The 9,921-nt window shown below is 31.0% G+C and overlaps 2 protein-coding genes across 2 annotated transcripts; one reads left to right on the forward strand and one right to left on the reverse strand.

Moving 5' to 3' along the window:
- Positions 1 to 706: 706 nt before the first annotated feature.
- Positions 707 to 3,639, forward strand: LOC137807852 (uncharacterized). The gene is made up of 4 exons (XM_068608680.1): positions 707 to 1,118; positions 1,190 to 1,270; positions 2,887 to 3,026; positions 3,120 to 3,639. Exons 1-4 carry the CDS (start codon positions 801 to 803, stop codon positions 3,367 to 3,369), a joined length of 789 nt encoding a protein of 262 aa, XP_068464781.1. The 5' UTR covers positions 707 to 800; the 3' UTR covers positions 3,370 to 3,639.
- Positions 3,640 to 5,312: 1,673 nt separating this feature from the next.
- LOC137805938 (spermidine synthase 1-like) lies at positions 5,313 to 8,583 on the reverse strand. Its single transcript, XM_068605814.1, has 9 exons — positions 8,260 to 8,583; positions 7,799 to 7,875; positions 7,253 to 7,375; positions 7,011 to 7,115; positions 6,848 to 6,920; positions 6,285 to 6,356; positions 5,955 to 6,153; positions 5,735 to 5,861; positions 5,313 to 5,615 (listed from the first exon to the last, which is right to left on the reverse strand). Exons 1-9 carry the CDS (start codon positions 8,435 to 8,437, stop codon positions 5,550 to 5,552), a joined length of 1,020 nt encoding a protein of 339 aa, XP_068461915.1. The 5' UTR covers positions 8,438 to 8,583; the 3' UTR covers positions 5,313 to 5,549.
- Positions 8,584 to 9,921: the final 1,338 nt, after the last annotated feature.

Consider the following 9,921-nt stretch of genomic DNA (forward strand, 5'->3'; position numbering starts at 1 on the left):
TTCATGTGATGAGAAATGATTGTTGTTACTTGAGGTGTGACAGACTCAAGTAGCATAATGATGTCTAACATGAATTTTTTTTTTATATATAAAAAGAAGACTCTATATTATAACCTTTAATTTAAAATGATCTAAGATATTTAATATTTATCATTAATTACATACTAACATATTAATAGCATGTAAAGAAAATATCAAAAATCTAGATATCACCAAAATTCTTTCATGAACTTACCCTCACTTTATATCTCTAAAAGATACAAATGAGTTTATTAAAAAGAAAACATATTTTTTGAATATTTTTTAACAAGCATTTAAAAATAATTAAAATATTTTTTATAAATTTAAAATCATTTATGACATACTAATACTAAATTTACTAAAAATATATGTTAAATTATTTACTTAAATAAGTTTTAAGTTCTTAATATATCATATCTTCTACTGCTGATATATTACTTATACATATGTTACATGATTTTGAAATGTGAATATAAATAATAATAATAATAATAATAGAATGTTACTTAAAACTTATTTGAACTTAATTATTTGTTAGATGTTTGTACTGATAGAGACGTGTTTGGGCAAATTGAGAAGGGTTGGTATTGTGGGTGATTTGGAACATGCAGGGTAAAAGTGGCAAAAAAAGAAAGAGTATCAGTATCCAAGATAACTAACTAACAAAGTTGGATTAGAATAGTTATTGAGGTGGTTAGTTTTGTTGAAGAGTGAAAAGGGGTGATGTGTGCTTAATTGGAGTATTGTTTGTTGGAAGTGAAACTAGGTTGTTGGAGGCAATGCCAGGCCCTGGTCCTCACCTGATGTATGCCATGGCCTCTGCTTTGGCTCTCACAACCATCTCCAATGGAAGGTTTAGTCCTCACCACACACTCACCTACACACTAAACTCCTTCTTTGGCCCTGATATTGGTTCTTTCTCAGAGTGGCTTGGTTCACTTTCTGGTGCCACTGCTCATGCTTTGGGATCCGCTCTTGCCAATCTCATCCACCATCCTTTCTATTACATCCTTATTTTGGCTCTTCCTCTCTCTTTTCTCTATTCTCGGATATCCTCCTACCTTCTTCGCACACACCTTCTTGATTCCGTCTCCAGGGTCTGTTACTCTTTTTCTTTCCTCCTTCCTCAAAATTCATGATTTCCTACTTTTTTAACTTCGGATTGCAGGTGCCCCTTACGAGGATGCAATGCTTTTTCTTGATATCTGCTGGCTCTTTTACCCACTTCTTTCTTGATGATCTCTTTGAGGTAATATGTTTTCTTCTATGCATGTCTGCTTTTCTATGACCTAATAAATTGGTAAAGTAACCCAAAAGCTTTAGTTCAAGCGCTGTCAAGTCTTTATGGAGATTGTTTTATCTTGGGATACTGGATCTTTATCATGGCTATCATCAAGTCTTTAGGGAGATTACTATCCTACACTTCTTATCCATCAGAAAACAAGAAATTGTATAATTAGTGACTAAGGATAACTGAATCAGCGTGGCATGGCATGTTTTGTTTGTCCTGTGTGAAAAGGAATCATTCTCTAAAGGATTAGTGCTTCGTTCATTATATAAATTGCCGAAGCATAATTGATTGCTATTAATAGTTCTGTTCGGCTACTTTTCCCCATTAGTATTGGCCTCATTGGTCGCTATCATGAGAAACATCCATTTTCCTTTGATTTATAAGTTTTTGTTGTTGTGACTTTAGATTACTCATCGTCTACTGGGTAACTTAGCCCTGAGGAGTTTGAATAGTTTGTATGAGCTTTTAGGTTCAAATTGTACAAAATAAATAGATTAAATCAGTCATTCACCGACTCTTTAGATGCATTGATGGCGATGGAAAATGTGGGAAAAATAAATAAAAGCTTGCCATCTCATGTTGAAAAATGTGGAATATAAATCAATGTTTTGGTTTATGTGCATGTATGTGATTAAGAAAATTGAAAAAAACATTCTAGATTCATCATATCCTAACTATGTCAAGCAACATGGCACCCCACACCCAAGTATGGTAGTGAATAGTTTGTTATTCAGTTTCTCTTTTCTCTCACCCTCTCTTATTTCTAATAAGGTAAAGTTTCAATCAAGTTTTACACTAAATTTTTGCAATCAGTCAGAGAAAACAATGAATAAATGTATGGGGTTTAATTATTTTCGTATTAAATTATCATTGTGGACATTTAAAGTAAAAAAGAAAAAACTAGATTTTCAGATTATAAACCCTTAACAATTAGAATAGCATCCCTCACGCTCTGCCGGTGTGGGATGGTTGTGAACTAACCCTGGTTGATACCAATTGATGAGAGTCCTTGGAGAATCACACCACAAAAGTTAGTTATTATAATTGAAGAGTTAACTGTTTATATACCTCACGCTACAATCAAGTTTCACACTTGCTATTAGATCCCAGCATGTCTCCGCATAATAAACATTTAGCAAAGCAGAAAAAAATGGTGACCAAATATAAGCAGTCATTGATTTGAGAATAACGAACCAATCTCATAATTCACTGAAACAATGGAAACGCTGAGGAATTTGTTGAAATCCCATTTAAATATACGAATGATTAAGAGTAGTTTAAGATTAATATAAAAGTATAATATACCAGTCAATTACATTTGCCTTTCTTTCTGCTTTCTCACGGTGAAAGTAACCCCTAATTAAATGTCTGATCTATGTAGTCTATTCGTCTTGCCTATTTATGATAGCATTTACAAATATAGTGGTGTTAGCTATTTGAGCTGGACTGCAAATTATCTAATGGTGTCCACAGAAAAGCCAAATGCTGCATTCACTTTGTCATAATTTGTTCTGAACATTTACTGTTGTACTACAACTGATTGACAAATATGTATTATCTCCCAAATCGCTCAGGAGAATGGGAAAACAACCACGTACACTTGGATTTTGAGCACGGGCTGGTGGCAAAGTAGAGCACCAGTCAACCCAGATGCTGTTGTTGTAGTTGGCTTCTTATGTGCTTGCTTAATTGGTGGCTTTTTTTACATCAACAGGTTTTTATTTTTTGCAACTTACCATGTTAATCATCAACGTATATCATAAACAGAAAATGGTTTTGACTTTTTGTCTCCTTTATTGCCACGCAGAGCAAGTTCCTCAAACTCCATAAAGAAAAAGTCATATCAGTCGATGCTACTTATGATATCCATAGCTTCCTTGTACTGTTTTTGGTGTGCAATCCAGATATACTGGATCAGTCCGCGCCGTCCAGCAGTTGGTGAAGAGGCTGATCTTGGTGTTCTTGTGTTTTTAGCTGTATACTTTTTCCTACCTTACGGTTTGTGCATAATGTCCATGTCCCCAAAAGATCCTGATCCAAACCAAATTCCTCTTTAAGTTTACTCTATTTTCTTGCCAATGCTATTCAGTTGCGAGGGTTGCTAGGGTCTAGCCGCCGGTATTTATAGTACAATCAATCACCAGCAATATGTAAATTCTTCATATACTCCTTGTTACAGGATTCTTTTGACCTTACGGTTTTTATTCCACTTACTTGTATACTGTATAGAGTATTCATTGTTATCTGTATCTGGTTCCACTGTTCAAAAAGAAAGTAACCTGTTGCAAAGTGATGGAATGTAGAAATTTGATATTTGATTCCTGTCATTATGTACGATTCAGCTGTTCGAATAAAGGTTTTGAAGGTGTTCATAAATTTAAATTTGTTTGGATGAATCAGAAATTCTACAATATATATACACACACGTCACATAGTCATGTTGACAGCTTTATTGTGTTTTATCTTTATTCATGTTAAAAAGAAGCAAAATGTATGGTCTTCTGTAGTCTAACCCAACAGATTTAGCTGAAGCGGTCTCAAGTCTTAATTAAGATTGCTTCATCTCAGATTATTCTCTGAGGTAACTTACAAGTGAGCTACTTTGGCTTTGATAGAAAGCTTACAAGTGAGCTACTTCTAATCTGCCGTTAAATACTCGCATAATAAAAAATAGTTTGAGTAACCATAATCCTTATTAGAAGTTGCCTCCATTCCATTTTACTCTTAAGTAAAAAATGATAGAAAATGATATTTTAACAAACGACATCATAAAACTTCACATGATAACTTTGATAACACAGACAAATTGAATGTTGTTTTGTCCAAACTTGTTGTTATACTCTCAATAGTTAGTGTTAGAGAGAACAAAATTTTATGCTAGATGTACAAATATATGATGTATATGTTCGTAATGTAGGGTGGTGGAAGCTGAGAGAGTTGTTGACCAAGTGGAGGGTGGATCTCGTCAAAAGTTTAAGAAATCTCTTAAAGATATAGGGGCTAGTTCAGGATCTTAGGATGATATTTTTGTTGATTTGTCCTCTTTGGATATACTGATATGCCCTTCTTGGAGGATGTACATGAATAAAATAATTTGTTAAAAAAATGACTCATTGACTCCTTGAAAATTATGGTCTCTTAGAAGGATTCTCTCATCTCAAATATGTAACTAATGCAACAAGTCCTAAATTAGTTGTTGCGAAACATGTTACTTCTAATTTTTTTTTCAAGATTTAGTCTTGCAAAATTGTTTTGAATATCTTTCAAGTGATGAACAAGAGGCTCAAGAGTCATGTCAAGTCATCTTGATAGTGGTTATCGTTGAATCTATCTCGGTTGATATTTTCTTAAAAGAAATTAATTTGTTCTTTAAGTTCTTGGTTGAAAAGATGGATAATGAGAAATCATTAAGTGAAGACGATGAACTAGTTCAACCTCTAGGAGACTGGGATGTTCTCCTAGAGAGTGAAAGTCAATAAGATAACCTTCAAAACAGGTCAACCCAATAAAAGTAATGGTAGATGTGCATCAATATCATAGAATTTTATTATCGTTATTGAATGCAAATGAGGATTAATCTAAATGGATTTTTAGGATTCAATCGTTACTCTTTGTTGTTTTTATGTGGAAGTAGACAAGGACAAAGATTGTCCACGCTTACGCTTTTGAACATTTGATGATGTTTTCAAACCTTTGCTAGAATATTTAGCAAAAAGTTTGTACAATTTTTCCTTTATTTTTTCCAATCCCAGCTCCCATAAGTGAATATTTTTTCAAAGCAAAAACTCAATGTTTCTAAGTTCATCCTTGGGTCTAAAATTGTACCAAATGCAAATACAACATTATATTTATTCCAATATTTTTTAAATTTTACTATCAACAATTCAGTCGTGTTCTTACTTAATGCATCTTAATATCTTTCGCATTTTTCGTTAACAAACACTAAATTTTCCAAATTTATAAAAAATACAAGTTGTTGGAAGTAGTATAACTTATTAGTGAAGTCAATAACCAACCATTTTTATTAGCTCTTTCTCACTGTGCCAAGTATGAAGTGCATGAGTTGCATTGTTCATCAATTAGTGACTGTAATTAAAGTAATAATTAAGAAATGACTTGACAGGTTATCAACTTTTCATCTTTATAATAGTTTTGCATGTGCAACCTTTGACTTGTACAAATACAAAACAACCCAGTACAAAGGATAACAACAAGTCCTTATTACTCTGTTTTCTTATCAATATCTTTTTGGATCAATAGCCTTGTCGACAAAAGAAGGAAGACAGAATGCAGCAGAATGGATCTGTCATAACAAAAACAAAAGGCGATGAGAGAGGAGTTAAGTCTTAAGTTGGAAAGAGAATAAAGCAAAGGAAGAAAGTTAACCCTTGAACATGAACAGGAATTGTTTCAATGGACTACCTCTGAGTTATAAAACTTAGGAGGTCCCTTTGCTACCCCATTTTGCTCTGGGTTCAATGGATTTATTGGGCGTTTGAAATTCACCGGGGGACCTTTTGTGGAGCAAAGCATGAATCCAATCACTCCACTGGTAAACAAAAACAAATAAACACTTCTCACCAAAAGCTTTTCCTAATATCTAGAGTTCAAATATGTAAATATGTAGTTAAATAAGAAGTGCCTTGCATATGTAGGAACTGTGGTCCAAGCATAGTTAACAGAGCCTTTGAATATATTCTTGCATTTGTCTATGGTATCTGCAACTACAAAGTTCTTATGCCACAAGCTATCTGCTGGAGCAGACAACACTCCACCAGCTCGAAGAGCATTTGCTACTGAATCTAAGAAGCATTTATCCGCAAGAACTTCAGCAATAGGTCCTGCATCACATTGCGTCCCTTCACAACTTTAAACTACTTTTTGTTTCTTTTTAATGAATAAATGTCTGTGTTCTTTCGTCACGTCAGCTCCAATTTTAAATAAAAAATTGACTGAAGGAATGGTGTTTTACCCATTGGTTGAAAAGCATCCAATATAATGACATCGTAAGTGCCCTTAGGAACAGAATTGATGAACGCAATTCCTGCATATGTTTGTTAGAAATTTAGTGAAAGTATGGATTAATATAGCTCAAACATCAATTTCTACAAAATAATTTGTTGGAGACCCACATTCATAAAAGATAAGACTTATTCCTATGCAAATTTCATTTTGTATGATTAAAGTTTACTTATTAAAATTGTATATTTTTTAGAATCTATTTTAATAAAATTTAATATTGAGATTATTCATAAATATCTAGTATTATGCACAATCTCAACATGAGTGAGTCGAAGATTTTATATCAATTAAAAAAAAACTAATTTGTAACATATAAGTCACGACAAACCTTACCTTCCAAGTCAAGTTTTTGTAAAATTAAATTAAGGTTAAATTTATGTATCTTATTAAACTTTTATGTTGTCTTTTTTCCTTATTTTCTTTCGTATGCAAATATTACTATAAAATTTGTTCTAACATAATATACGATCATGTTTATTCTATCAGATAAAAACAAGTGGTTTAAATTTTTACCATCTCTGATATGAACATGTACTCGGGGATCCTTGTAACCAACCGCTATATCTGGGAAAAACTTCTTATAAACCTATATAGTGTATAATCAAAAGCATAAGAAACCAATATCAGTGAAAGTTGATTAAAAGTGGATCTAAGGAATGTTAAGTTGAAGACTTACATCAATCACCATTTTGTCTATTTCACATATATCAATATGCTGAACAGATGAATGACGTGATATTTCCCTAAGAATTCCACCATCTCCCCCTCCAACTACCAGTACCTGCAATCATCATCAATCCCTTGTTTAACAAATTTAGGAATCACATTACGTTTTCTTTCTGTGTTGTTTCATAAATGCTTCCTCTTCCATTAAAATTGATATAAAAACCAATAATCGATGAAGAACAAAAAAAAAACCTTCTTTGGATTTGGAACGGAACAGAGTGCAAGGTGAGTGAGCATCTCTTGGTAAGCAAATTCATCATTCTCTGTCAGCTGGATATACCCATCCAGAATTGCAACCTTCCCATGTCTGGATGACTGTACAATTCACAACAATTTGTTGAATTATTTACGATTTTTAATGTGATAATTTAAAAATATATATAATAAAAAATAAATTTATAATTAAATAATGTAAATAATATTAAAAGAGATTGTCAATATTACGACTCTTATTTTATTTTATTGGTAGGAAATAGACAAAAATATGTCAAAATAATTTGCAGAAATACGTAAATATTCTTTTATTTCTTGAAAACATGACAATATTATCCTAGAAACAGTGCACAAACTATTTCTAATGTGTATTAATGTGATAATATACATGACCAGATACACGAAACTATGCTCACATGCTAACCCCTACACTGTAGAGATGAGAGAAAAAATGGATTACGAAAAGTTGCATTAAAATCAATTAGTAACAAAATTATAAAAACAAATCAAATGATTAATAGGTACCTCAAACACAAGAAGCTCTTGGAATTCTGATTTTCCTTGGAATATGATTTTTTCCATTTTATATATGTGCGCTTCTCCTGTACAATTGTTGGTGTGTGGTTAGTACTTCAAAATGTTACAACTACTGAAAGTAATAAAGTGTTCTTGTTACACTTTTTACACCATTCCTTCTATTATAATAAGCACTAAAAAAACCACTCCAACGTTTTTTTATATTAGTGTAAAAATTTGAAAATGACATGTCAATATGGGTACAAACACAAGTCAGCAACACATTTTTCTGGTCTTAAAAAATTATTTATACTTTTTTAAAACAACTTCACAAAAGTTCTTTTAACATTATCAAGATACCATTTTTTTACACAGCCAAATTTAAAATAATTAGCACAAAAGGCACCAGATTAAAACCTAAAAGAAAAGAGTGAAGTAATTGAAATTGAAGGGTCCTTAGAGAGAGTTACCTGGCCAAGATACATCAGCATACCACCCAGGAAGTGCAGGAGATGTGTCTTTAGGTGTTCCATTACACTCCTTCTTTCCATTATTAGCAGATGATGTTACAATGTTTTCATCATCAAAATTCTCAAACTGCACTGGTGTTTTAGTCAGATACTGACCAACAACAACACTAGAGGCCATTAGACTCTGCTTTCTAAACTTGTTAGCTTCTCCTTTGGGTTTGGTATTCAATTCTTATATTTTTCTTTTCTTTGCCTTGTAAAGTTTATGCAATATTGGTAGGGAAAACTAAGAAGGCAAAGAAAGAGAGTGTTCTAATGCATTTCTTAGCCTTCACCCTGGTATGATATATATAGGGATGGTGAATCAAAAGAGTCAAAAAGTGGGGGTAAAAAACACACACTTCACAAGTTCTTATAATAATATAATAACATTCTAAATTAAAAAATTAAATAAATATAATTAAATATTAATTTATTTAAGATGTTAGGTATATGTTTTTATTCTATATAGTGTTAATGTATCAACGTCCAAATAGAATCCACTTATTTGTGATTGACGTGTATTTTTTTTTATATATAAAATTTTAATTTTTTATGGTTTTAATTTTAAACTTAATCTTTTTTTAGTTATAATGTTTAAATTATCTCTCTTATTTTAAATGTTCACAATTTAAATTAATTAAACATTGAGAATACTTCTACTCAAAATTCATTAATCAAATTATCAAATTACCAATATTTGTCGGTTGAAGTGTAAGGAACTTGAGTTCCTCGCTAAAGAAATTACAAATTCAAGTTTATATTATGATCTATGACAATTTATTATTTTTCATAATAGTTATTTTTAAAAAAATTTCAAGAATAATGTAAGAGTGAATGAGATTGTAAAAGTATTTTGACAATATGGCTATTTAAAAAGTAGACATCAAAGATATTTTTATTTTTTAAATTATATATAGATAATAAGAGGATTTTATAAGGTTGAGTTGAACTTTAAACCCTAAATTTGAAATTTTAAACTTTAAATTTATTTCTTTACCTATCATCAACAAACTCTTACTAAAATAGATTCAAAATGACTAACTCAATTTTATAATATCAACTTATAAAATTAAGTTTAGATCACTTATATATTATCAAATATTCTAATAATTAGTAAGATTTCTCATATATTTAGTTCACATCAAAACTTACATGAGTATATATTTTATGTTACAATCAAATTTACGTTTGGAACACATAAATTCATCAAGATTCTTGATACATTATAATTTCTTCTACCTTTTAGAAAAGCTAATTTGTCTTCGTAATTTGATTTCATTTTTAATTATCCAATGGTTTTTAAAATCTAGGAATGAAATCTTGTTAAATAAATAATATAGACAAGTTTAATATCATAATTTGTTGTAACTTTGAAAAAGGCTTTAAAAGTTAAAAAAAATAAAATATTTTACTATTAATAAAACCTTTTTTTAGTAAATACTAAGCTTTTAAGTAATATACACATTTAAAAGTTGCAGCCATAGGGGTGCCTCCAATATAAAGTTTGACTCTACAGGAATACGAAGAGGAATAACTTTACTCATTGAATATATTTGTTATCATAACAAAGGTTAACAATATGTTAAAATATATTGAATGTCATAATGCAATTTATCCTCT

Source organism: Phaseolus vulgaris, chromosome 3 (genome assembly GCF_000499845.2).
Source record: "Phaseolus vulgaris cultivar G19833 chromosome 3, P. vulgaris v2.0, whole genome shotgun sequence".
NCBI lineage: Eukaryota > Viridiplantae > Streptophyta > Magnoliopsida > Fabales > Fabaceae > Phaseolus > Phaseolus vulgaris.

Bases quoted from the DNA above. Each gene is read 5' to 3' on its own strand.
- LOC137805938 (XM_068605814.1), bottom strand. From the start codon at position 8,437: ATGGCCTCTAGTGTTGTTGTTGGTCAGTATCTGACTAAAACACCAGTG. The intron at 7,116-7,252 runs GTTTTTTTTTTG...TGATGATTGCAG, and splicing joins CCGTTCCAAATCCAAAGAAG to GTACTGGTAGTTGGAGGGGG. The intron at 5,862-5,954 runs GCACTTCTTATT...TTTGTTTACCAG, and splicing joins ACAGTTCCTACATATGCAAG to TGGAGTGATTGGATTCATGC.
- LOC137807852 (XM_068608680.1), top strand. From the start codon at position 801: ATGCCAGGCCCTGGTCCTCACCTGATGTATGCCATGGCCTCTGCTTTG. The intron at 1,119-1,189 runs GTCTGTTACTCT...TTCGGATTGCAG, and splicing joins TTCTTGATTCCGTCTCCAGG to GTGCCCCTTACGAGGATGCA. The intron at 3,027-3,119 runs GTTTTTATTTTT...ATTGCCACGCAG, and splicing joins GGCTTTTTTTACATCAACAG to AGCAAGTTCCTCAAACTCCA.